This window comes from Puccinia triticina, chromosome 3A, assembly GCF_026914185.1.
Source record: "Puccinia triticina chromosome 3A, complete sequence".
In the NCBI taxonomy this organism is placed as follows: Eukaryota; Fungi; Basidiomycota; class Pucciniomycetes; order Pucciniales; family Pucciniaceae; genus Puccinia; species Puccinia triticina.
Window position 1 is genome coordinate 4,452,050 of NC_070560.1, and position 27,460 is coordinate 4,479,509.

Sequence of the window (27,460 nt, forward strand, 5' to 3'; positions counted from 1 at the left end):
TAAGCAACGTGCCCTCTTGGACATGCTATGTGCACGTCTACGTGGACAACATGGTAATAGTCAGTCCGGATGTTCAACACTTCAAGGATCTCATATCGGCTAGGTTCAAAATGGAAGACATTGGCGAACTGAAACATTTGCTCGGCATCAAGGTAGCTCAAGTCGGTGAAAAACAGCTCTACTTGTCTCAGGAAGCATACCTCACAAAAGTGCTTTCAGATCACAACATGCTGGATGTCAGGCAAACGTCTGTCCCAATGATTCCCAACACTCAGCTGACTAAGGCAACACCCTCTGAATGTGAACAATTCAAACGTATAGGCGCCAACTACCGCTGATCAGTGGGTATGCTCATGTACCTCGCAGTGTGCACTTGTCCCAACATTGCTTTCACAATCTCTCAACTATCTCAACACCTCGAAGCACCAGGCATCACTCACTGGAGGGCAATAATTCATCTACTCAGGTACCTCTCTGGAACTAAAAATCATGGAATTCTTCTGGACGGGAGGTCTAAGGTCAACGATCTGAAGGTGTTCTCGGATGCTGATTGGGCTAACGACATCGATGATCGTCACTCATACTCCGGTTATATCACAACTTTCAACAACTCCATCATCTCCTGGCGGTCTCACAAGCAACCTGTGGTCGCGGCTTCAACAACGGAAGCTGAATATATCTCTCTGTTCGAAGCTGCTCAAGAGGCGAAATGGCTTCTCACGCTGTTAGACTCTATCAATGTTAATCTGGACGGAAAGCTTTCTCTTCTGGTCGACAATCAATCAGCAATTGCACTGGCCAACAATCCGATGTTTCAAAAACAAACCAAACATATTCCCATCAAATATCATTGGATTTGCGAGTTTATCAACAAGGGACGGGCTAAAACTCGTTATGTAAGCACCAACAATCAACTTGCGGACTTTCTCACCAAGGCTCTGGCAAAGAACAAACACACCGACTCGGTCATCAAGCTCAACATCAACCGGTTTTGAGCAAGGGAGGGTATTGAGTTCTCAGTATTAGCATACTCTTCAACCGGTCATGTAGTGATGGTTAAAGTTTTAAACCTAAATAAAACCTAACTGAATGTTTGTGTAAATAGCTGTCGTGTATTGCCTCCTATTCCCTTTCTTCATTCAGTTACTTATTTCTGTTTCAACTTCTCTTGCACTTCAGGTGTGCTCGTCGGTAGTCTCAACAAGTCTTGTCTTGTGTGCTAACTCACTCGCTGGTCTTCCTAAAGGTTCATTGTCACTTTCTGCTTTTCATTCCACTCTCATGAAATCCATTCAGTTACTTATTTCTGTTTCAACTTCTCTCGCACTTCAGGTGTGCTCGTTGGTAGTCTCAACAAGTCTTGTCTCGTGTGCTAACTCACTCGCTGGTCTTCCTAAAGGTGTGCTTGTTGGTAGTCTCAACAAGTCTTGTCTCGTGTGCTAACTCACTTGCTGGTCTTCCTAAAGACCCTCTGCGCCTAAACGTTCTATAGAGTGATGTCCGATTTCGCCGCAGTTCCAACAGCCGGGTTTCTTCTTCCTAGTAGCCGCCGGAGACGCGAAAGCTTCCGGAGTGTGATCAAAGGAAACTTGCATCGAGACTTCGTGCGCTTCGAGCGCTCCTATAGCGTCATCAAGTGACATCTCGTTCGGAGAGTACACAAGATGGTCCCTGATTGGCTTCCAGGATTCGTCCAAGCCGCGAAGGAGACAATCACAAATCTGTTGGTCCGCAGGAGCCAGCTTAACCGACTTGAGGTCAGAAGCCGAGTTTTGGATTCGAGCAATCCACGTAGCAATTGGTTTATTTGGATCGTGACGAGCCGTCCAGAATGCATCTTGAAGCATCATGCGGCGCGCTCGAGTATTCTTTTTGTATGCATCACATATAGTTTTGAAAAGGACACTGACGGGCTTCGTTTCTTTGTAGCAAATCGCCAGATCAACGGACAAGGTCATTTTTAGTGTGGCCCTGGCGATGTCCGACAGCGTATCCCAATCGGTACCGGATTCCTCAGCATAGTACAAGCAATGGGAGCCTTGAGTCAGCGGTTTGGATTCCTTATCTTTGTAATTGGTTTCAGGGCGAAGGAGCCGGCCAGTTACGATGTCGTGCACCCCCTGGATGGCGAAGAGCTCCTCGAGTCGAGTTCGCCAAGCTGGAAAACCCACAGAGTTACCGTCCAGAACTGGGATGTTACCGATTAGAGCCGATGGGTTCTGAGTTGTTCGAGCAGGCATAGTTTGTGACTGAGAGCAAAAAATATTGTTTCTGATGAAAGAAGACCGCGAGACCAATTGATTTAGAGAGCAGGTTGAGCGGATGGGCCTCATAACCTGTTGAGAGAGATGAAGCGGGAAAAACCTGAAGTTCACAGGATGACAAGACTGTGACACTTGAGGGAGTGAGAAGATGGTTCTGATTCACTAGAGAAGAAAACTCCTGAGGCAATCATGTGTAGACTATATACATGACTGACAGTGTTTTAGTAGAAGCATAGAGAAACTAAGATATAAGCATACTCTAGCTCAACAATGGCATTACCTGATTTTTGTAAAGCCCCCAAGGTGTTTGAAATGCTGTTTTCCACCCCTGACCTTCAGCCACCCGTAATAAATTGAAAGCCGCCTTGAGATCTATCTTGGAAAGAAATTTGCAGCCTTGTAAATTGTTCAGTAAATGAGAAATAACTGGAAGGGGATAAGAATCCCAAACTGTTAAACTGTTTAGCAACCAATAGTCCACACAAGGGCGGTTAGCCTTACCGGGTACTTGAACATAAAATATTGGTGCTGCAGCCGAAGAAGAAGAAAATCTGATGAAGCCCTTTGCAAGGTTATCATCCACATAGGCTTTCAATTCTTCTCTTTCAGACTTACTCAAATTGTACATCTTCCCAAAAGGCGGAACTGCACCCTCTTTCAAATTTACCATGCAGTCAAAATGACCTCAATGCGGAGGCAATTCAGCCAACAATTCCGTGATAAACACATCAGGAAACTTAGAGATAAGCGTATCAGATTCATTACATAAGGCAGAACAAATTTCTTGTGTATATTCATACATTACAATGTCGCCATTGGAACCGCCAACAAAAGTTCCTGAATCTTTTAACCACGAGCTCCCTAAGATTATGTCCGCTGAAGCTTATTTATTTAAGTGAAGTACAACACAAGAGGAAAGAAAGGAACCTGTAACAGTGGGGATTAAGATAACCCCTTTTGCATAGGACAGAATCTTGCCTGATGACGCCGCCGACCCATCAAACAAGTCACATCGTAAAGGAACTGCCATCGGAAAGATATCAATTTTAATCTTTTTAGAAAAATTTATGTCAATAAATGACACAGAAGCACCCAAATCAACCAACACAGATACATCAGCATGTTTTCTATCATGAATCAGTAAAGATCCTTTAAAGAAAGGCCTATGGTCTGGTCGAACAGACTTTTGTATCAAATATGAGTGCTTACTGTTATTGCCACTAAACTTTTCTGGAATTGAAATAAATTTCCCCTGCAGACAACGCCCCCATATCCATCGCATCTACCGCCAAAGAAGGATTGTCTTCCTTCCCAACGGAATCGGCCACCCTCTTCTTGGAAGGTAATCTGTCAACCTCGGCAAGGGACTGACGCTTCTTCCCTTTTTCAGGGTGTGCCGCAGGCAAAGTCACACCAGTCGCCTCCGGTGAAGGACCCAAACCCGTCGCCTCCGATTGAGAGCCGGTCAGGCCCGAGCGAACAGTTGAAGATCAACGGTCCGCATGATTTTCAGATGCCCACATCGAGTCACTCTTCCTGTTCACCAACTTCTTCTTCCTCCCCGGTCGTCCTCCCCGTTCTTTCCACAAGGTTATCATACCGGTCATGTCCATCTCCATCTCTTCTCCCAAAACACATCCACAAGCGTTGTAATGAGCTGTATCATACTCTCCACCACAACAAATACAGATCCCTCGGTCGACACAACCCTTGCAAAGCACCGAGTACGAAAACCCCGCCTCCTTCATTGCAGCCAAAATTTTGTCTATCTCCATTGGGTCTCCTTCCGTAAGCTTAACTTGAGCCACCGGAGGGCGAGAAACAGGGGGGTGAGGATGAGATTTTGAAAATTGACCGGAACCCGCAAGAGCTGGCTGAACCTTCTGATGAGAACAAGGGTTGAGTATCTGCTGACACCTGATACATTGTAATCGCTGTCTTGTCCTGGCGCGCTTGGGCGTTCAAGAGCGCAATGGATGCAGATTGGGATTGGATCAAATCGGATTGAAGTGAATTATTGACTTGTAAATTTGCCAATGAAGTTGATAAATCGTTGTCTTGAGGACCCGCTTGTTGTCCGCTAGGTCCCGCCACTGGGGGAATACCACAAGTATTGGGAGTTGGAATTTGACGTGGGGAAAAGTTGATGAATGAAGGAGAATTGTGATCAATAGTTGACAGAAAAGAAGGGATTTGGTTGAGGAGGGATGTTCATTGAAACCGGTTGAAGTGTGTTGGATGGTGGAGAAGGCGTAAAACAAGGATATTTTTGAATTGGAGTGATAGGGGAAACAGCCACCAATGATTGAGACATAAACTAACTCCTTAGGCAAAAAATTTGTTTTTTATGTATTATATAAAGTGAATATTTTTGAAGATCAAGATATAATTGTGAGGACCGGCCTACTATTCAGTTAACTATGTATAGGCTATGAAGTTTATCCAAGAGGACAACTCGCCAATTGCTTGAATAGTACATTGATTTGTCTTAATAATAAGCTTCATGTTTTATAAAGTGTAGAGATTTGAATTTCTCGGATTTATAGTATGAAGATCTTAATGACAAAGAATATCTCAATGAGAAAAGAGGGAAAGAGAGGAAACAAACTTCAGGAAAGAGGAAATGATAACAACCAGAGAGAACAACAATCCCAATGACGCCATAAGAGAAAATATGACATAGCCATGTGGATCACATTACCTCATCTGAATTAAGAGTTCCAATGTGCGATCAAAGATAACTAGTCTCTCAAACTCCTGCGCTTGTCCCTCCTTTTCAAATCGGTAATCTCAATTTGCTCACCAGAACCATGGCTCATCTTGACTAACTCAGAAAGACCGGTTTCCCCTAAAGTTTTCCCATCAGCAAAACTCGACATCTCCAACATACTTAAGCTCAACAAACTCCCATCTCATTCCCTTCTCTTGGGGAACTCGCTCAATTCATTTTTCAACTTATCATTCATCAGTCTCAAACCTTTGCATCTTCATCATCGCCCTGAATGATTCGTTCCTCCAGAAGACCTCAAAGCTATTGGTCTTCAAAACTCATCAAAGCCTCAAGCTTCTATTGCCTCCTCCTCAATAAAATTTCCTTGGCCGTATGTTATGCTCTGTTCCTCTTTATTTCATGTGCTCTCATTGATGTTGTTCTCTTTTAGTCTGCTCTTCTTTTTTTTCTTCCTATTATTCATCCTTTGTTGCGCTCTTCTCATTGTTGTGTTTGCCTTCAGGTACCTTTTTCTTCTTTGTTTTTCTCTTCACTTGTTTTTCATCTTTTGTCTGATTTTTGCAATTACCTTCAGTTTGATTCTTAACAACACCCACTCAATTCTATCAAGGAGTTTGTACACCAAGGTCAAGGATATACTGGAATTATGTGGTTTAGACCTTCCCTGTTGGAATACTGTTCGCGCCTCACGCAAAAGTAATTGCAAATTACTGGGCAGCAAGGTTCAACGTGCCAAGTCAGTTTTTGACATCCCTTGCTATGCCCTGAGTGCTAAGAAAATTATAAGTCATGTGAGCACTCCATTGTCATGTTTATTCTCACTTCCACTATCAAAATTGATCTGGGCGGCATCCAAACAAACCTGTTACTGATGTTTGCTTGGGTGGATTGCTAGGATTTGGCCAATCCTCTGGTGGCTGGACACATGGACTACTATCCCAAGTATACAGACGGATTGATATCAGCAAATTCTTGCAATCTGGCAAATGGCTGACAGGCATGTCACAAGAACATTGACCTCAAATGTGCTGAACAAATAAAAAGGATTTCTATATTTTTGAGCCAGTTCAACTTGTCTCAGGTCTGGTGGTAATACCAATTCATTTCTTCACACCAGGAAAAAACAATCATCACTTGTCTGCAAGTGACATAGCAAAGTACAAAGGGGCCTTTTTACTTTCTCATGTCACTTGTAGGCAAGTGATCATTGTTTTTTCCTGGTGTCACCTGTACAGGTACATTGCATGCAAGATTCTGGGAGGTTCTCAACCAGGCAACTGAATGTTTCATCAACACTACTGATGGCCACACAACTACTGGTGTGATAATCCAGATGCCTTTTGTTCCTGATTTCCATGATACTCGTCTGCAATCTATATTGGTTGATCAGTTTGCTGGCGACTACTCTGAAATACGCTGGGAGGATGGCCGGTTCTTGGTTGATGTGTGCAATGGGTATTTTGCAAAAAAATTCTCTGCACCATTCCAATAACTCTATGTTCCAACAACACTTCAGGAAATGTTTCCAAGAAATTCAACAAGCATATATCATACTATTTCACCCTATCCGGCCTTCCGCCTCACATCTCAAACCAGGAGTACAACTGTCACTTCTTGGCAACTTCAAATATGGCTAGTGCGTGTGAGCTTGGAGAACAAATAGTGTGTGAAATTAAGTAAGTGTTTTCTTTCTCATGACTGCTCAGCAAGGTTGTTATTTGTGGTTGATTTTGTTTGGCTGGTTGATGATTTTCTGTTAGCAAAATGGCCACTGCGGGGTTTGAAGCATACAATCATAGCATTGGTCAGCCGGTCTGGGTGACTTCAACAGTCTTTTGTTTCCTTGGTGACTCCCCCATGCATGCCAAAATTACACGCACCCCAAACCCCGGGGCAGCACTGAAACCTTGCAGGATGTGTCATCTGTCAGTCAGGATGAAAAAATTCAGGAAGACTCAAACATTCTTCCAACAATTCTTACAGCGGGGCCCTATGGGTGAAGATGTCTATTTTTCCCTGGGTGTATTCATTCCTGCCTGGTCTGTTTCATGTGCTGATGGGTCATAATCTCCTCAGTCTGTAAGAAGGCATTGATCTTGGCGTCAAACCAGGCGCTGATGCCACAAATTGTTTGAAATTGCAACCTCAAAAATCCTGAACTGTCAACGGTGGGTTACTTGGGAGAAGATGCGAATCCACTCAATGGAAGTTTACTGGGATTGACAAGTGGCTCTGAGTTGTAGAGGAGGTTGCATCCAATCCAAAAAGTTTACACCCAGCTGTTGATGATTTGAGAAATTCAGGCTCAGGAATCCAGACAGTGATCTGTTGATTTGAGAGGTTTGAGCAAACTTGAAGTAGTGATTGGTTGATGTATCTTCAAGCTCAAGAGGAATGAGTAAATAAAATGAAGTTCTATTATTTTCTCTTCTGAAAGTCTAGGGAACAATAGAGCTTGAGGAGTACAACTTGTGTATCAGGCTTCTTGAGTTTGACTAGATACAAGCATACATAAACTATGTCAATAATAAAATCAAAGAGTGTGAAATGTGAAGAAACATGTGAAATAAGTGTGAAACTAGTAATAATTGCAGATGGTGTAGCAAAACAGAAAGTTGGCAAGTTAAGGGGCAACTTGGTTTTGCTTGCCAGCTGACATGAACCAATTCACAATCAAGAGGAAGAAATTTGGCCTTAAGGATCCAATTATGACAAAATTTGTGACTGATTCTGTTTTGGATGCAACACTGAAAAGTAAGATGATGAGTTTGGCATCATATAATTCAATCAGAGTGTACAATCCCATTTTGGAGCTGTTAGGTATGAGTTTCTATTTGCATTGATGGGGTCCTTGACACTCCAGTTGAGGTATTACACGTGGTTCTACTGGGGGCGGTGAAATACCTGGCGCGTGATCTGGTGGCAGGCGTGTTGGATCTGGACAAGAACAAATTGATTGGGCAACTTTAAGGTTTCAACTTGTCAGGCCTGAATTTTGAGTCTTTCAAGCCCAAGTATCTCATCAAGCACATCAAAAGTTTGGTTGGAAGGGATTTCAAAATTCTCCTTCAAGCTGCACCCTTTGTCTTTGTGGAGTATATGAGTGCTGAACAGAAGCCAATCTGGCTTGCCCTCTGCAAGTTGACTCCATTCATATTCCAAACCAAGATCAATGACATGAAGAAGTTCCTGGTCAACATCAAGGCACACATCAATAAGTTTCTATATCACTTGATCAGTTCAACAGGTCAATGGGTGAACAAACCAAAGCTTCACATGCTCCTCCACCTCCCAGAATCAATTGAAAGGTTTGGCCCAGCCCCAGGATTCTCGACCGAGAAATCTGAATCCTATAATGGAGTGTTACGCAAGGCTTCCGTTCACTCAAATAAATTGGCACCCGGGAGGGACATAGCGACCACCTTTTCAAATTTATCTTCACTGCGGTTAGTGATGTCTGATAGTGTGACATATGACAAGGTCTCAGGTACCACTCGCAACATTGGACCAGAAGTCACTGCATTTTTCAAGAACAACCGGTCTGTCCAGGCATCAATGGGTTACAATGCTTCTCTGGCCAAAGGTTCCCAGGACTGTTTATTTACTCATCAAACCAAGGCTGCTCTGGCCAAAAATCTCAAGCGTCTCATCCCAATCAAGCTTCAAGAAGTGCATGGCGGAACTCCAACCACCCAGGTGGCCCAATTACAAATCACCAAGCATGACCGAGTGATCCATGCCTCCTTTGTGGCAGTGAGTGGCATGATTTTTTAACAGGGCCCGCATTGTCTCTCTACCTTGTTTCCTCCATCTCTCTCCCCGTTGTTTCCTCCCTGAAATGTTACCGGAATGCATTGTTCCCGCTTCACGTGTTTCCCGTGCCCCTGCGCGCCCCCAATCACCCGTGCCCCGCCCCCCCCCCCAGACGCCATTGCCCGGCGTCCGGCGCTCATATCGCCCGGCCGGACCTCGCATCCTACGCGCCCCCCTGAGTGGCCACTACGGGCACCATGTCCCGCCGGCCGGATGAGCCCCAGAAGCGCTGGGGTCGTCCACTGTCCAGCCGCCGCGGATATTGCCCCACCGGAGCCCTCCGACCGCCGTCACGGCCGCCCCTAGTCGCCCACGACAAGGCTTTGAATGACGCAGCCATGAGGTCAATATCTCGCGGGACCCCTACCACTCCAGACGCCAGGGTGCCACCCGCGAGGCAGCCTGACCAACGCCTGGAGAGTCGATGCCCAAGGGGCTGCCTGGATGCTCCCCCGACATCCAAAAAATCGTATAGAAACCCGACTGAGAAGATGACACCCCGGCGACGCCTACACGCACCCACGCCCCCCTCCACGTGGCTTTTTGCGGGTCGCCCCGGCGTCCCGGCCGGACACCTTCAAGGCAACCTTCCAGAACCACCCCATCGGCGTCCACTCGAGGCGCCACCATGGCGCCCATGTATCGCGCCCTTCTGACGCTGGGGTTGTGGCGACGTCATTGCATGTTGCCTTGTAGGTGTCCCCAGGACGCCACAGCTGGGCGCCCCCGCCGCGCCCTTCCAGATGCGTTGGGGGGGGGGGGGGGGGGCGTGTCGGCCGTGCGGGGACGCCCTGAGGGATTTCAACTTGACGTCGACTTTAACCCGCTGTGGAGAGACCGAACACTCGTGCCGGTAGTTGCGATACTTGATAGCCCAGACTCAGCAATAGCCTTGCAAAACAACCTGCTCGAAGAGGATGGACAGAGAAATCAGTCTCTTGTGCTTCTGACGACGTAACAAAAATACTTTGGATGAGGCTGCGCATCTGATGAAACAGCTGTCCGCTATCAACACCGCGCAAGAATTCACCACAATACCGTTATGTAGTATTTGAAGACTGCGCCGGCCCGGCTAGGATGCACTGCCCGGACATAGATCCTGCGCGGCTTGCCTCACAGAGAATAAATCAGTCTCTTGTGCTTCTGACGACGTAACGAAAATACTTTGGATGAGGCTGCGCATCTGATGAAACAGCTGTCCGCTATCAACACCGCGCAAGAATTCACCACAATACCGTTATGTAGTATTTGAAGACTGCGCCGGCCCGGCTAGGATGCACTGCCCGGACATAGATCCTGCGCGGCTTGCCTCACAGAGAATATCCGTTAAAACTCACACCTTGAAGCGTTTCAAGTCCAACTCCGCCGAGACTTAATGTCATTGTTCCTAGGTACTGGATGAATTGCCGTCGAGATCTGCCGGCCTCGTAGAAGTGATCTCGGGCCCATAAAGCTAGATTTCCCTGCAAAAATCTCTAAATCAACATCTGAGATTCAATGCCAGTATGGAAGGGATAGCTGCGCCGTGAGAAACAGGCTTGATATGCATACCACTGTAATTGGTGGTCAATCCTTAGAGTTGACCAAGCAAATTGTTTGACCGAAGTTGCGGGGGCAGGAGATTACTTCCTCACAACCCGGAAGCACAATCAGCCGTGTGTTTGTTGGTTTTTAAATCAACCCGTTGATTCCTTCCTTGTCCCACAATAGACAAACATACTCCCAATCTTTCATTTGCAACCCAATTTTCTCAATCAAGCATGGTCTTTGTTAGCATGTCTTCTGCAATACTTCTCATTTTAGTTAGTGTCTCTTTAACCTTTCTTTGAGAACCTGGGTGGCCCTGTGAATAGGGCAGTTCAAATTACAGGGAAATTCTACACCAGTTTATAACTGACCAGTGACAGGCATGATGAACTTTTCATAAAAAAATTCCACAATTGATCAGATTCAGTTAAAAACCTGATCATGCAGTTGTGAATTTGATAGAAAGTTTATCATACACCTCCCTCAGTAATGCTCAACTGGTGTTGAATTTCCCAGGGTGAATTGTCCTTATTAATTAAAGAATGTTTCTGTTATCTTATAGCTTGCAGGAACTAGTGGTGCAATCAAGAACCCCAGAATTCTGGAGCAACTTAAGGCTCCAAAAAAAATTACTGGTGTAGGAAATCAAGATTTGAATTACCTGGAGCATGAAAAGAATTTAAGTCCCCAAGAACTACTTGGTTTCAGATTTCCTGAACCCTCGGATCATGTTGTGAGTGCGGATTGTACATTGGATCATGGGGATACCATTTCTTATTATCCTTGGGCTTGCATTTATGGATCATATTGAAGGTTCTCCACAACCAGTCTCTGGACCCTAAAGCCAACATTGCATCAATTTCTAATTCTGAGGAGGAGACTGCAAACATGTCAAATGAAAAAGAAATGCTTGAAACTACTAAGTCTGAACCAGATTCTTGCACAATATGTCTGAATAAGATAAAGCTTGGTAATACCAATCAAATTGTACCTTGGGAAGGCCATGGGCACAAGTATCATCAAAGATGCATCCAACCCATACTGGATGTGAAAGAAAGTCGCCCACAATGTGGACAGTCATTTTCAAGAAAAATGCTCAGCCAACAATCTTTCAGTAGAACTGATGATGCTAACAATGTTATTGCTTGCATGTATCTTGTAGGCTTTATATGTCTTGTTGGAACTATGATTCTTGATGTTTTGTTTGGTGATAGATCTTTGAGAAAGCCCTTGTGTCCTTGTTGATATTGGATTCAAGATACTGTACTAAATTTTATCAGAGCGGTTTTGTATCTGCCATTTGGGTAGTCCATCTCACCTGCATGCACCTCAGCATGTCATCAAACTATCAGCATATTGCCTATAAAAAATAGGATGAGCACCTGATTCTGTTTTATTTTGGAATATGAATCCTCTCATTGGGTCTATTCTTTCATTTTTATCTATTTTCTTTCCCACAAAGGCTTGAAATGTTTCCATTTTTTCCTGGTTTGAGGAGTATGCAATTTTTTTGTTTATCTTTCAAGTTGAAATCTGTTCATGGAAGGCACTAGCTATTTCCAAGCCTGAGAGAGAAAATCAAAATGAGAGATGCTCTTATTGAAGAGTAGATGTCATTGATGACCACAGACAACAAAATAATTGAGAAGAGGTTGACATATCTCTGTCTTTCAATCACAAATGCCACTCCCTGATCCTTTCTCATTAATTCTTACTCAAATCTGCCAATCATCTGTCTTCTTTGCTGATGCCCAATTCTGTTTCTGATCTTAGTGGCTCATTCTGACAGACTGCAGAGCCTCCAATCTTGTATTCTACCCTCCAAAATGAGGTCAAATTATCATCTCAGTCCTGTTTCCAATATCTCCTCTAGTTTCCAACTCCGCCTGTCAGCGGAGTCTCATTCCCATCTTCTGAAAACCTCTGAGAAGAGGTCATATTGTCTTTGTCTTCTGATCCCGGTGACCTCCAAGACAAGGTTAATTTACCCCCTTTGCTTTCCAACAGTGCAGAGCCGCCTTGCAAGTTTGATAATGCTGTTCCTTCTCTGCCCTTCAACCTTCCCAATCCAACAATCTCTTATTCTTCTTGGATCCTTACTTTGCCTGGAGCTCCTGCTTCAACCCTTTATCCTTTGTTGCCAATTATTTCTAGGCTTTCCAATCCTATCTCAGACCCAATCTGCTCTGTTGTGGTGGCCAGATCTGTGATGACGCACGTGTTCTGTAGATGTCGGCTATTTTCAGGATTCAGTTACAAGCAGCACATCAAGATCAATGAGCGAGCTGGCGCGACACACCTCAAGATGTTTCAGGACTTTCAAGATCAAATGGCAGGTTCAATTTTTTTGAATGCATAACATTCATGTTTCACATGAGATCTTCAAAGAGGAAAACACTGACACCTTGGTTGTGTGGCTGGCCGGTGTTCAAGGATTATCATTTACATTTTGCCCACTGACTGAGAGTGGACAGATGGCAAGACCCTTCTGATCAACATAGCCAAAACGAAGAACATTACACAGGAAGTCTACAAGAATAGTTAGCCAATAAATAAGAAACAATAGGGTTATGAATATGCTTCATGAAGAAACCAGGCGGACGAAATCCGGTAGCGACAATATGCTTAGAGGCTTCAAGTGTGACATCAATCAACTGAGCTAACGATGACAAAAGTGGAGGTGACTGAAAAACCCCTGCTACTGGGCGTAGACTTGATCACTAGGTCCCCAGCCAAACTCACGTTTGAGAGTCTTGAACAGTTCGGAATAGGTCGGCTTGAGATAGACGACATCACTGTCTTCGGCGGTGACATGTTTCCGAGTATGTAGTCTGGTTTCACTTTGTTTGCCGTCTTCGTCAATTGTACACGTTAGAGACCGTCGAGAGCCGTCTTTTTGAAGAAGTGAGACGACCAGCCTCGTTTTCAAGTGGGCTTCAGGGTGACTTGTCGTATACCTGGATTTTACAAAACATAAAGAATCAGTCTAGGGAAATTAAAGCTAACGGCATTCCAAAGCGAAACGCAGGTCCGCCTTGAAGTCCAAGAACAGAAGAATGAGTTGAATTACCAGTTGAATGCTGCCAGATCCTTGAACACGATGGGTGAAAGATAGAAATGGTAACATGGACCCCACCATTTACCGCACCACCTGTGGACGGTGTACCCATCGCCTTGATCCGTAGAGCTGGTGTCCAGGTTGACACAGTTTTCCTTGACGATTTTAAATTTTTCCCCGGGTGTTATGGTTTCCACTTCCCGGTTTTCTTCAAAGGGGATCGGATAAGCGCACGAGCCACCTCCAAATCCAACGTCGCATACGAATTTCCCGGACTCGGTATCGACCATCAAGCATTCGTGACACAGTGGGGTCCATGCGTAGCCGGTCACATTCGGGTCTTGGTTCCGATGGTAGAACACTCGTGCCGGTAGTTGCGATACTTGATAGCCCAGACTCAGCAATAGCCGTGCAAAACAACCTGCTCAAAGAGGATGGACAGACAAATAAGTTTCTCGTGCTTCTGAAGACGTGACGAAAATACTTTGGACTGACTATTCAAACTCCAGCAATAGCCGCCGCGGCGCTCCTTGATAATATTATTGAAAGTATCATCACATTCGACAGAAACCAGCTCTGGATTTGTCTTCTGGTTCTTGTGATCGAGCGTGATAAATTTTTCTTTGGCATTTGTCATCGACCACCATTTCGCAGGCAGGTGAATTGAGGTTGTATCAAATGGTATATGAAGGAGATGGTTCAGATGCAGCGTTCGTAGTTTTTCGGATTGCGATAAGGGTTTGATTGCTTCGTGATTCAATCCAATTCTTTCCAAGTATGCTTCGATCTCGCTAGATGTGAAAAGGCGGTCGTTGGAGTTGGCCATCTGTGTTGTATTCTTGGGCATGAATGCCACACATGAGCCTTGTGTTGGATGTGTGGTGTTCCGCGCTTTTTGCATATCCAGTTTGAAGTTCCTTGAAACCACAAGCGCGCCCCAAGCACTTCCCAGTACTTAAAGCCTGCCTCTCCGGCCCCTGCCTGGCCCTATCCGCAGATGCCACCTTCAACGATGCAACTTCATCCAAAAATTACGAACGCCTAACGTTTTCGGGAGCACGGACTATCGGATCCCTTTCGAGTTGCGTGCGTGTCCCCCCCGGTCGCCCCAGGCTGTCCTGATCGAGCCACCCGTACGCGACATACTTGTCACTGCACTCACTTGAAGCCTCAGATCCATATCTCCTATCTCTTCCCCACTCACAGCATTCCTGTTCCTCTACACCGGGGTCCTTGGGAAGTCCCGAAAGGGATAGTAACTGGTTCTTCACCCGATCGTTCAACACCGGTCTTGGGTTGACTTGATTTATCAGTTATATGTTGTTGATATGTAGTGGTAGATCTAATCAGAACGTCTTCCACGCTTGACCTGCCTTGCCAATCGTGGCGGGATCTGAGTACTACAAGTTCGCTCACATCTTTTCTTGTTGTCCCCTTGTTTGTATTGCCTCAATGAGAAATCAATTCACATTTGTCCCTCCACGTTGCATTTCCCGCTTCTTGAGAGACCAACACATGCCTGATCAACAATTGTTCATTCGCGTGTTTCACCGCCAATAATTGCACCCAGGTCTTGCAAGTTCCAACGGCTCCAATTGGGGGGGGGTCAACATTCGATTAGACCCCATATTAGGATGTTTATCAACAACTCTATCCAAAATGATCAAGTTGTTCCCCAATTCGGTGCATAACTACAAATTGCCGAATGCTATTAAAGTTGGTAGGGGAAAACCTCTAGCAACAATGGCACTGCGCCGGCAGTAGGAAGGCTGCACCAACCAAACTTGACACAAGTGCTACATATGTATTTCCTCCAGGGGCACATTTACAATGAACACGTGCAAGTCACGAGTCCCTTGGTGGGAGGCTAACGGTGCAGCGTTGGTGCTGGGGGCGAAGATTACCAGTGTGTATTGGGCGCCAAGCTGGGCCACCACCCAGCTCGATGGCCAACAAATACTGGCCAACAAGTCGCTGCAATCGGATTCGGAAGTCGGTTCCTCCCAGACTGCTTGGCACAGACTGTACCCTACCACCCTATCAGCCAGCCGAGAAGGATTCCTTCCCGGCTGGTGCCAGACTGTACTCACCGGCCAAAGGCTAAAACTGACAGCTGTGAGCATACTAGTTTCTTATTTGAATCCTTGGAGTATATGTTGTTGAATATGAACCATTTTTCTTCTGCGACTCATAAAAAAGTGGAAATAAAACTCATCTTGTAAGTTGAGAAAAACTTTAACCGAATAGGGAAGGATAGATAAGAAATTCAAAAACAAAAAAAAGGTGGTTATCATTCGTCGTCGTCGTCGTCGTCGACCACCACGCGTCGTTTCTTTTGAGAAGCAGTTGGTTTGCGACGACCGTTGAGATGGTCTTTGGACTCTTCTTCTCCGGTCAGGTCGAGAGTGCCTGTTTGAGTCTGCCTTTCGTCGACATAGACCTCGCTATCTTCTCTACGCTCGGCGCGTCTCCGGAACTGACGGACCCTAGCGGCCAAGGCTTCGTCCTCTTTGACCGACGATTTATGGATCATGGTCGAGCATCCCGAATTCGGACAAACCATCACAGTCGCGTGGTTCTGTTCTAGATACGAGTCGAAACATTCTTTGCAGAACGTGTGCTGGCATTGTTGCGAAACCACCGGCCGCTTCAAAAAGCCTATACAGAGTGGACACTTGTAATTCTGCTTGCCTCCTGCGATCTCGAGCTCGTCCCCCGACGAATCATCTTCATCTTCTTCGCCCGGCGCTAAATTAATTAATTCATCCAAAGTAGAAAAAATACAACACCCTCTTCAGTATACCTTGCGACACAAACACTGATGGCCTAATAAAAGAAAAGAGACGGGTGGGGATATACTCACCAGCTGGAAGAAAGGTCTTCACGGGAGGCATGGCGCCGTCTTCCCCAGTCACTTCCTGCAGATAAGAAAAAAGAAAAACTGTTCAGTCCCACTAATTTGTTCGCGTCTCCGTCACACACAGAGAACAGAAAAGGGCCTCAGAGTGAGAGATCACTCAACCCATATTCTGTCTCGAAATGCTTTGTAGCGTTTATTTTGAGCAAACTTCTGTCTGAGGGTGAGCGATTCCCACTGGACGAGTTGGGCGGATATTTTTTTACAAAGCTGGTCGTGAGTATCGATGGGCTGGTTAGAGGTAGAACGGTGAACGCGTTCACGAAGGTCTTCCAGTTCTTTCTGCCGAAACTCGACCAACTGGATAGCCTCGATCAAATCTCTTGCGTGTTGGTCGCAGTCTTTCAAAAGCTGATCCCCGGTCGGAGTATTATTGAATTCTGCCAAGTCGCCAACCAAGGTGTCAATCGATTCAAGTTGATGTGCAAGGCTCCTGATCTCTTGTTTGCTGTCGGAAATCGCGGTTTTTAGATGGACTTCGGTGACTGAAGGCTCTAACCTTTGGCGAAGGTAATCGGGTTCGATCAGCTTGAGCAGTTTGCCGATCTGGTGTTCTTCATCTCTGACATTGAACATCTCATCGTCCTCTGCTTCCTCATTGAGGCCATCGCCAAGACGCGGGACTAGGACGAAGCTTTTGCTGGCTGAGATATGCGGGTGGCTTTCTGCTGATTTGGTTGATTGTCGACGGGACATTTTCAAGGAAAGACTTTCGCTGGGTGAGGGGTATGCTGATGGATTTCGGATGGAAGTTGTCCTGGACAAAGAGCCCAGCAAAGGGAAGCCTCCTTGCAAATCAGCGAGAAGGGGGGTCCATGACTGACCCCAGTTTTTTTTTCCTCCGCGACCGGCACCCGACGTCTCCTCCGATGCGGGTGGTCCCAAAATCTACTCCACAACTGAGCCGCTCGGAGCCAAAAAAAACAAAATACCAGAACGACAACGACAACGACAACGACAACGACCAGCAAGTAAGAGGAAAATGCCACCGAAAGCAGGCAGCTCGAGCGCAGAGACGAAAACCAAGTCGACTGGCAAACCGACCGCCGATCCCGCACCCAAGGCCGAATCCAGCGGCACCAGTCAAGCTCAATCAGGAAACAAACTGTCCAAGGATGAAAAAGAACTTTTCATCAAATGTCTCAAGGCTGATCAAAGGGCAAGAGACCACTTTAAAAAAAATACCGCGAAGATAAAAACAACTGATGGTTTCATAAGTAACATGACAGACTTTGAGCCACGAAGAATTACAAAATGCGATGCCCAAGCTGGACGTAGTCGAGAAGATGAGTGTAGCCAATAACTTGATCGCTAGAGTACGTCTGAAAGTCACATCCCTTTGTGATACTCTATCCCCCTCCAGCTCATCTGGATCGTTTGATCATCTTTACAAGTTATCTGTTTTCAGGGCATGCTCCAATTGAAAAGAGTTCATGATGAACTGTTCTATGTTGCGGTTGATAAATCACAACAAAAAGTGTCAGCCCCCTCATTTCTCTTTTTTAATTTTTTCGACCCTTCATTCAACTGATGGAGACCGTTCGTACCCAGGAACTCCAACATGTCAACGGATGAGAAACTGGTGTATGATAACATTTCAAATGCTGGAAACACAGGTAGATTGATGTCCGGCCTGTAACCGAAACCTGAGTAAGGGTTGACGAAGTATGTCCGCTTTGCGCTTGATGTAGGGATATGGACGAAGACGTTGAAGATGAGAACCAACATACATCAAACCAATCTAACAAAATGCATCAAAGCGTTGGAGAATAAGAACTTGATCAAAGCGGTCAAGAGTGTCAAATTTCCGACGAGGAAGATTTACATCTTGTCTGAACTACAGCCGAGTGTCGAGCATTCTGGCGGCCCATGGTACACCGATAACGAACTCGACACTGAATTTATCGGAGTCTTGTTACAAAGTATCCATAAATGCTTACAAGATCGGGTATGTTGACATCACATGTTTCCAGCCATAGCTCTCAGCTAATCCCCCATCTCTGCTTTTTCACAGTCTTATCCTGTACAGAATTCTTCCAATGTGGATGATACCCCTATTTCTTTATTGTATCCGGTTTCTCACACGCCCTTCCTACCGACCACGGTTCATGACGTGTTGGCCTACTTGAAGCAGTCGCAAATCATTCAAGAAGGCACCGATCTCAACACTGAACATATTTTAGCCTTGCTCGATGTACTCTTATACGATGGGGTGGTTGAAAGGATCACTGTCGGAACTGCCAAATGTGAAGGACAAGCTGGGATGAGTGACTCAGATGAGGACGAAGAAGACAAGAGTGACGAAGACGAGGATGGAGGGGGACTTTCTGTGTCTCAAAAACGTCGGAAAAGTGTCGGTTCGGGAAAAAGCTCGAAGCGTCAGAAGACTAATTCGGGCAAGCAGTTACGTTTCCAGGACAGATCGGATGATCATCCAGAGCTAGAGGATGAAGAGGATACCAAGAGGAAGCGAAGGTCTGAGCCGAGACGAATCATTCCGAGTAACGAAGCATTTGTTTATCGCGCCTTGAGACCGTTACCTAACCAGCCTGAAACTCAAGAAGAAACGGAAGCTGAAGGCGGGATAGTCGAGCCGCCGAGTGTCTCTGGTCTGTTTGACATGCCATGTGGACATTGTCCCTCGTTCGACTTTTGTTCATCCAAAGGAAAAGCTTGGCAGTTCAAAGGATCCACCAATCTAGGAGCCGGCGCCAATCTTCAAGCCAATGGTAGCGGCGCTGCATCGGCTTCTTTCAACCGTAAATTACCCAAAATCGGTCTTGCTGGTATCGGCGCTGGTTTTAATGCCGTGGGGGGACTGGGAGCTGGTGGTGGTGTGGCTCCAGTCAATCCGGCCGATTGCATTTACTTGTTAGTCTCATCGTTTCCTCTTTCTCTTGCTCATCGCTTTTGATTGTATTAACCGTCTTTGTTTATTCTTATACCTTTTCATCACCTCTACGATTATCAGCACTGAATGGTTAGACTTCTGAAAAGAATGGCGTGTGAAAAACGCTGGAGAGAAAACCTCTGACATGCGGGAATCCATCTCATCTATTTCGGCGGATTTTCTGTTCTATATCACTGTTTTGTCGTTCAGCTGTTATACCTCTACGTATCATCAAGCAAATAAAAGGAATTCTTCTTTGGATCACGCCGGGCAAGTGAGCCAGTCCAAAGCGATATTTATAGCTGCGGTGTGGAGAAGGTGAGCTTCAAGCAACGTAGTACTGCAGCTCAGCACTCCATGGCCGCCGCACAAAATGCGCTGTATGTAACGAGAGAAATGGTAAATATGTTATTCCGGTCTCTTTAACCCAGTCGTGTATCATTATTCTACTCATCACCAAGATCTTTACACACTATTCATACATCAAATTTAGAAGGTTCATATAATTACACTCAGCCTGCCAGTACAAAATCCCAATCAGATCACTTTCCCTTTTTCTTTTAGTATCATAATCCCATCCCGGCGAAGGGCGATATATAGCTAGACATAAAAATGCATGTTAAACAGTGGAATAGTGAATGATATCAAAGGATCTTCCAAACAAACGGGTCCTAGCGAATAGAAAGAGCATGTGAATTAGATGCTCTGATTGGACTTGTTACGATGCATCTCGGATGAATCAGTCGAACTGGCGCCGTCCAAGATCCCGATCACAGGGGGCTCCCAAAAGTCGGCCAGATCCAAGGCTTCGGCCCAAAACTTAATCCTCTCCTTCTCAATCTCCGGCCGTTCTCTAACATCTTGGATCCCGCACTCTCCGTCTTGTTGGAAAATGAGCTTGTAGGGTGAGTGTTGGCTTTGGTATTGCGGCCAATTCAAACCTGTGTAGAAAAGAAGTCAATTGTGGGGAGTCCGGAGAATCTCGGATCAATGACCACACCCAGTTTGAAAACTAACCTGGACAGCCATCCTTCGCGAAGTTGTACCAGGTCTTTCCGAGGGTCGCTGAAACCTTGGCACTTTCGGAATCCGCGGCCCAACAATTGCTCATATTGAAGAGTAAAACTAGGTCGATAGTATGGCTATAGAGAGTGGAGGGTACGTCAGAAAGCTGCCATCACGCTCAAACTCCTGAAAGGACGGTAAAGGGAAACGAAATGAAACCCACGGAGTGCCAAAGAATCTACCAGGAACATTGGTTTCTTTTGCGGTCCCTTCTAGGGTGTAAACGTAAATCGACAATGGGTTTTGAGTCTCAAAGTTCTTGGTTTCGTCCAAAGTGCAGAGCATGAGCTCCATGGGGACTTTGAAAAGCCTATCACCGATAGGCTGACTTCCCGAACACTGGGTTAAATCTAAGGGAGAGCCTTCCGGCGGGGAATCGATTTCGGCTTGGACGGGGCTGTGGTATAACGGAGCCAATTTATCCGCGGTGACTCCATTCAACATCTCCATCTGGACAAAGGCATATCCTGGTGGGGTATGACTTTGGGCCATGTGGGCGAGGAGCGCGCCCTCGTCCTTGCAGACACCCATCATCACAGATTCGATGTGTGGGCTCCAATGCCCCTCTTTCAATCTTGAAAGCACACACGGGTGGTTCCAGACCGCGTTGGGGGAGCTCGTATTCTCAAGAGCGAAACCGACCTCTCGGATGGAGCCCGATAGATAAGTCACGAGGTCTTCGATAGGGAGGTTCCGCAAAGCTTTCAAACGCTCAGAGCCGCTGTCTGCCTTGATCGAGGCTTTTTTGAGCAGTTGTTGATAGTTGTTTTCGTGCGTTTCCCATGATACCGTTGGCTGATCAATTGGTATAGCGAGTAAGCACTCAAATGATCGGGATGGAAGCTGATCGCATGATCTCACTCACCAGGGTATGGACGGCGCCCGATTGAAGAATCACTCGTCGGAAAAGTTTCTCTTTACAAATCATCAAATGGGAGAGAAGTAACGCCCCTGACGAGTAAAGCCATGTAATAGGAAATCAGTGACATACGTCGAAATGACCTGGAGACAGGCAGATTTTGAATGGATCTCACCCGCGGATTCCCCAAAAGCTGTGACATTATCAGGATCACCTCCAAACCTGGCGATGTTATTTTGAACCTGCAGTTGTTTACCATGAGAGAGTCAGGCTCAAGCTCGGTCAAACACATAACAATAAGATCGATTGACTGACCCATTTTAAGTAAGAGATGCAGTCATAACCACCTTTTCGTAAAGGAAATAGTGAGGTAAAATGACGTCAGAGATCAGATGTGCCCTAAACGTGGCTAAAGATGGAAGCCGATTGATATGCTGATGGTGTTTACCATAGTTGCCTGCCAGCCCCTCGGGATCTTCTTCGGCCAAATCAGAACTGGCTAAGAAGCCCAGAAGGTTCGTCCGATAATTGCCACTGATAACGATAAACTTGTGTCCTTTGGCGGCTTCCCGTCGAATCCATTCCGTTGGATCGTATGTCGTCACACAGCTAGCTCCATTCAACAAACCTCCTCCGCTGACAACACAAACAACCAACTCGAAGTAAGTACTGATCGCTGTGATCGTCGTTAGTATTATCACTTACAAAACCCAAGCCTGTATGCATAGTTTATCATTGCAGAGCGAAGAAGAATCATGATGGTTAGCTGAAAACCTTATATAGTTATCCCGCGCTTGTGGGCATAAAGGATTCCTGAACTGACCAAAACTGGTACTTTGTCGCCTTCTTTCACATCAGACGAACAAAATATGTTGACGGAAAGACCTTTCTCTTCTGAGTTTGAGGTCCCCCTCCGGGCGAGAAGTGGTGGATTGTAAAACTGATCGAATGGGGCAACGTGAATCTGGGGGATGGATGGTCTGGAAAGAGAGGATGGTTTCTTTGTGCTCTTAGGACTGATTCAGACAAGAAAGAAAGCGACCACCCTACTTACCCGAATTCTTGGCAGACCAGTGGCTCCTTCCATGGTGGAGGCGGCTGAGCTCTTTTCCATCTTTCCGCTTGCGCGTAGGGGACACCCTGGGAGAGGAAGATAGCAGGGTTATTATGGCGATGATGAATGCATTGTGGCACCAACGACTTGGCTGCTCACCAAGAACTTTTTGACAGGAAATCTTGGGCTGCTCTGGTCGACAGCTGATTTGCCGTTGGGATGCCCGGAATCCTCAAAACCGATAACTGGCCCATAGGCAGTTTCGACCTTGAGTAGGGAAGGATTACCAGACATTTTTTGCTGAGCGGCTATCAGGAGTAACGTCAATCAGGAAACTAGCCGTAGGAATCTAGTAGGACAGGTTCTACAAGCTCCGAGGACCAGGTTGAAGTGGCACAGATGGTGCTGGGGGTGAGGCTTTGTGGTGGGCTGCGTGCCCTTCTTTATAGCGTGACCCTAATTTGATCTCACGCTTCGAGGCTGAAAATCACCCTTCATAACCCTTGAGCTTCGGTGTTTTGTCTCCCAGCCGAATTGTATCCCCGACACGCAGCGGAGCCTCACAAACAATTGTGCTCGGTTTTCTGTATGCAGATCTATGCAGATTGTATCAAGACATATTTCCAACACAGAATCGGAAACACCCATCCCAGCTATTCAAATTTTAAATCCCCAATATCAATGTTCGCTGGCTTTGGCCTTTGTTGACAGCAACATCGCTCACACACCGTACACGGGAATCGGCGACGCGACGTCACTCCGGCAGGCCCAGGCCAAGCTAGGCCAAGAACAATCAAAATCAAATAACTAGATACCTCAAGAATATGCGCCAGATTTTGACACATGTAAAGATGTACACGGCGGACGCACTTTTAAGGTTTTTCGCCGAAGGTTCTCCAAAGTGCTGATTTTCAATCGAAGAATCTCCGAAGTCGGGTCCTTCGGTCAATCTTCGAAGAAAATCCGAAGATTTTCCGAAGGTGGGGCAAAAACTTTGAATGATATTCGAAGAGAAATATCCGTCCAACCACCGGGTTGGACCGGGTAAACCTTATTATCTAACATCTCACTCTACTCCGAAGTCCATTCGGAGGCGAGCTTAACAAAGCCTCTCCGAGGAGGCGCGAAGCGTCTCCGAAGGAGAGGCTTACCTCTAAAGTCACACCATTGGCCCTACAGACTCGAGAATTTCTGGCAAAAAAACACATATTTTATTTTCAAAATGTTTTTAAAAATGTAGTTTTTAGTTTAAAAAAAAACTGAGTAGACAGACTTGTAGCCTGCAATCTCAGCTTCCATTTCACAGTTTTTTACCTAGCTGACACACATAATTACTAGCCCACTCCACCTACTGTGAAGTGGTTCTGGAGAGGTGATCCAGCGGTTTTTGAGCTCAAAATTTGAAATTCCCCGAGCTTGCGCGGGCTCGAAGGGGGGGATTGGGTACAGAAATCCACCATGTAACAACATTTACAGGACATTTCTTACAAGGGGGGATGGATACGGGGGAAAATAAGCTAACAAGCTTGCCATTCCAATGGTGCAAAGGGTGCGGGATGAATCAAGAGGAAACAGGGAGATGTTGGGGAAAATGGGGGAGCGTAGGGTCCTCCTTGCCATTTGTCTCGATCCTGTAGGGCAAGACATGCGACTTTAGAGGCAAGTCCCTCCTTCGGAGGTCGCTACGCTCCCCTGAGGAGGGTACGCTTGTGTTAAGTTCGATTCGGAGGAGGGACCCTCCCCTCCCAATATTCTTCGGAGGGCCCTTGGAGGACACACCGGGACGATTGGGGCGCCCCCCGATCGTCGCCGCTGGCGCCACCGTGGCCCCGCAAGTCAATCGCGTCTAAGTGGCGCTGTAAAATGTAATGCCGGCCAGGCGTCGGACATAGGCACCTCGCGAACGGCCCCAGATGGGCGCGTTGCGGACGCCCTGGGCGGGGAGGCGCCGTAACTGTGTCTGCATTCAAAACGCCTGGCCGCCGCGAGGGCCTGGCGTCCTGCTTGCGGGGGCAATGGCGGTCATGAGGACTGATTGCTGATGACCTGCGCACGCCTATTCGGGGTTTTGTGGGCGCCTGGTGGGCTCTCATCCCAACGGCATCGGGGACGAGGCCGTGGTGCATAGGCGTGGAAAATCTGCCGTCCACCAAATCACCCGGGTGGACGTTTGGCAGGCGGCGACGGCTCCGCCTGACTTGGCTGGTTGGCAACGCTGTCCGCCCCTGAGCCGTCTCCCGCATCCGCAGGTGGGACGATGAAGGGCTGTTATGCCGCGGCTGCATGCACGCGGTCCCTGACGCAGGCGATGGGAGAGGAGGCGCGAGGATTGCACTGAGTGGCAGCTTGGCCACCAGTAGCAAAATGAGGCCAAGAGGGCCTAATTTGCCTCATTGGGGGCAAAAAAAAGCGGGGGGGGGGGTCTCCCGGTGATGCTCAGGGGGCTCATGAGTATGTGGGGGATTTTGGGGTGATGAACTGTATTCCTTAATCAATTGCTTATGGGTAGTTACAAGGGGGAGGGGGAGCAGGAGGATGAAAATTTAGAAATAGGGCGACTGGGACAGTTGCCCGCGCAGCGGGGCATACTATGAAGATTACCAAAAGTGGTGACATACAAAGCAGGTACTTCTGGACCACAAGTAGAGTCTACCTGCATGGTACTCAGGGATCAGCATCAAGGTGGTGCATGGATAAGTTGAGAGCTCTGAAGGACTTATGCGGGGATTGTGTCTCTGGCAGCAGGAGCCCTGGAGGGGTGCCTTGTGGGCCAGGATCTAGTCACTGCAGAATGGCCGCGAACATGTTGAATGCAAAACCATTTTGGTCTTCCTCAGGCGGCTGGGGTAGGAAACATGAAGGTTAAAGAAGCTGTTAGTTGAGGGGGTGAACCATCATGGGTAAAATTTTGCAAGCGACTTACGGTCAGTGCCTGGTCAAGGTGCCTGGCAGCCGGTTGTTGATGGTTTGGCAGCAATTGGCACAAATAAAATGTTGGTCATGTGGGGGTGTCAAGGTGATGTTTGTTGGTTCTGCAACGGTGGTGGGATGGGGGCATATTGAGTGGACTTTGAGGGGGGACGCAGGAAAAGAGGAGTTGTGGTGCGGGAAGCTGATTTCCGGAGAGGGCTCATATAGCCGAGCCCTAAGTGGGTGATTGGGGTAGCCCTAAGGTGGTGCGGCTCCACAGAACATCACTACTGCGGCGCTACCACGGAGACAGCGGAGCACCCCGCGCATGGATGGCACCCATACCCCGGGGAAGCGTTCCCCATCCTTATAATGTCCTGTTTACTCAGCTGGCGGAGCCGGACAAGTGACACATATTGGTGTCCTATGCTTTAAGAAGCAAGAATACTGTTCAATCTCTCAATATCCTGCTAGAGGGAGGATCAAGTAAGAGTGTCATCAAAGTATATTGTGTTCATAAAATTGCAAAATCCTTTCCATGAAAAGACTATTTTTTCTCAGAGCTCGATTAAGGCAAGAGGCATTGAATTTCAAAAACATCTGCAAAAAAAAGAGAACTAAATATACAACTATATGGCTGCAAATCAGAAAGGAAAAGTATTGCTGTTGCGCCTATGTAGCTGGTTTGGTCGTGCTGGTTTGCTGGGAAGACTTGGGAGCGGGGAAGGGATGTGCATGTGCTTCTTGCACATTTTGGGTGGGTGGCCAGTCACGCCATCATCTGAAACATGGACCCATGATTGGATGGCCAAAGCATCTGGGGTGAGCCCCGCAATGCCTCTTCATGTCGCGCCTTCGCCGGCCCGATGGCAAACACAGATGACCACATTGGACTCGCGACTCTTCAAGGCGCGGAATTGGCGACCTAGGCAGGCGGGCAACTAGGGGACGCCCACTTCATATGGACCTCAGCAGGCGGCTGCATGACTGGTCCGATCGGGTGCCGCCCACAGTTGGTGGCACCAGATGACGCCGGCCCAACCATAACGCATGGGGGGCGACCCGCTGAGGTGCCCGGCTGATGCCTAACCCGGGATCTGCTGCGATGGTGCACATCCTGACGCCTTCTAGGCTCGGGCGGACAGTGGTGTATCAAGGGGGCGCCACCGTGACTCCTCGTCACGCTGGCGCCCTGTAACACCCACCTGGCGCATGTATGACTCCTGCGTCAGGTGGGCGCAGCGGCTTTTCCCGATTTGCCCAGGTGGGGACCTTCAAATGTTCCTGACTTCAATGGATCTTCGGAGGCGAGCCCTCCCCTCCAATAATTTTTTGGATATGGCCTTCGAAGAATCTTCCGAGTGCCTTCGAAGGCCTGTTCAAATACATTTGAAGCCTCTTCAAAGTCGGCATTCGAAGGGGCTTCAAAGTACCAATACTTCAAAGTTTTTCCAAAGGCCTTCCGAAGAATCTTCAAATGTACTTTGGAGAGCCTTCAGAGGAGGGTTTTCCTCCAAAGGCTTTCCAAAGGACATTCAAAGTTCCATTGAAATCTTACTTTGGAGGAACTTCGTCAGATATTTTGACCAAGTGCCAACCGTCTGCTGCTGCTGGCAGGAACTTTGGAGGCTCTCCGAAATACTTTTGGAGATACAGCAAAGGCAGGAAAGCTTGCAGTTTCCTTTGCCCATATTCCACCAAACACCAACCAAACAACAGCCAAAAATCATCGCCGACTGGAGCTGCAATACCCCCAACCTTCCACCTCCTTCCCCCTTCTTCCTCCATCCTCCCTCCCACTCACCCCCCCCCCCCCCCCCCCCCCCAGCAAAAAATGCCCCACCAACTCGCCCTCCCCTCCCCGCCCAATCAATCGCACCCACAAGCCAGCCCCCCAGCCAGCAACCCAGCAGCCGCACACCGGATTTTTATTTTCCCGCTACCGGTGAGTCATATCCCTCCCCCCATTTTTGAGCCCCACCAACTGACCATCGGGCTTTCCTTTTGCACTTGGCCGCCATCCAGCCGCCAGTCAACCCATCAATCAGCAGCTGCACACCAAAAAGAAATTTCAGCCGCTACCAGTGAGTGATTGCCCGCCCCCCCTTTTTTTGCTGTATCCAACTGACTATTTGAACATTCCAACCAATCACCCTCTGCCGCCATCCAGCCGCCAATCACCAGACTATGCAGGACCAGCAAGCGACCAGTAACTTCTTTACCCTCACCCACGCGCGTGGGAACGGGAGGGTGCCGCAACAGGGCAACCGCCACCCACAGGAATCGATGCTGATGCCCTCCCAACCTCTGGACTCACAGACGGAGGCATGTAAATTGTTCTACAAGAGCCCCAGCGGCGATGAAGAGGAGGA

At 47.2% G+C, this 27,460-nt stretch overlaps 4 protein-coding genes across 4 annotated transcripts; 1 reads left to right on the forward strand and 3 right to left on the reverse strand.

Annotated features, from left to right (window-relative positions):
• Window positions 1–13,033: 13,033 nt before the first annotated feature.
• Window positions 13,034–14,294, reverse strand: PtA15_3A488 (uncharacterized protein; the record flags this gene model as incomplete). Its single annotated transcript, XM_053167461.1, has 3 exons — window positions 13,034–13,292; window positions 13,406–13,814; window positions 13,889–14,294. The coding sequence occupies 3 exons, from the start codon at window positions 14,292–14,294 to the stop codon at window positions 13,034–13,036; spliced, it is 1,074 nt and encodes a 357-aa protein (XP_053018676.1).
• A 1,389-nt stretch (window positions 14,295–15,683) lies between these two features.
• On the reverse strand, window positions 15,684–17,006 carry PtA15_3A489 (uncharacterized protein; the record flags this gene model as incomplete). The annotated part of the gene is made up of 3 exons (XM_053167462.1): window positions 15,684–16,141; window positions 16,257–16,311; window positions 16,416–17,006. 3 exons carry the CDS (start codon window positions 17,004–17,006, stop codon window positions 15,684–15,686), a joined length of 1,104 nt encoding a protein of 367 aa, XP_053018677.1.
• A 286-nt stretch (window positions 17,007–17,292) lies between these two features.
• Window positions 17,293–19,303, forward strand: PtA15_3A490 (uncharacterized protein; the record flags this gene model as incomplete). Its single annotated transcript, XM_053167464.1, has 7 exons — window positions 17,293–17,469; window positions 17,540–17,626; window positions 17,719–17,789; window positions 17,862–17,926; window positions 18,002–18,258; window positions 18,325–19,181; window positions 19,282–19,303. The coding sequence occupies 7 exons, from the start codon at window positions 17,293–17,295 to the stop codon at window positions 19,301–19,303; spliced, it is 1,536 nt and encodes a 511-aa protein (XP_053018678.1).
• A 593-nt stretch (window positions 19,304–19,896) lies between these two features.
• PtA15_3A491 (uncharacterized protein) lies at window positions 19,897–22,472 on the reverse strand (the record flags this gene model as incomplete). The annotated part of the gene is made up of 11 exons (XM_053167465.1): window positions 19,897–20,141; window positions 20,218–20,342; window positions 20,429–21,060; window positions 21,131–21,216; window positions 21,300–21,366; window positions 21,440–21,471; window positions 21,573–21,760; window positions 21,830–21,840; window positions 21,948–22,104; window positions 22,179–22,264; window positions 22,338–22,472. 11 exons carry the CDS (start codon window positions 22,470–22,472, stop codon window positions 19,897–19,899), a joined length of 1,764 nt encoding a protein of 587 aa, XP_053018679.1.
• Window positions 22,473–27,460: the final 4,988 nt, after the last annotated feature.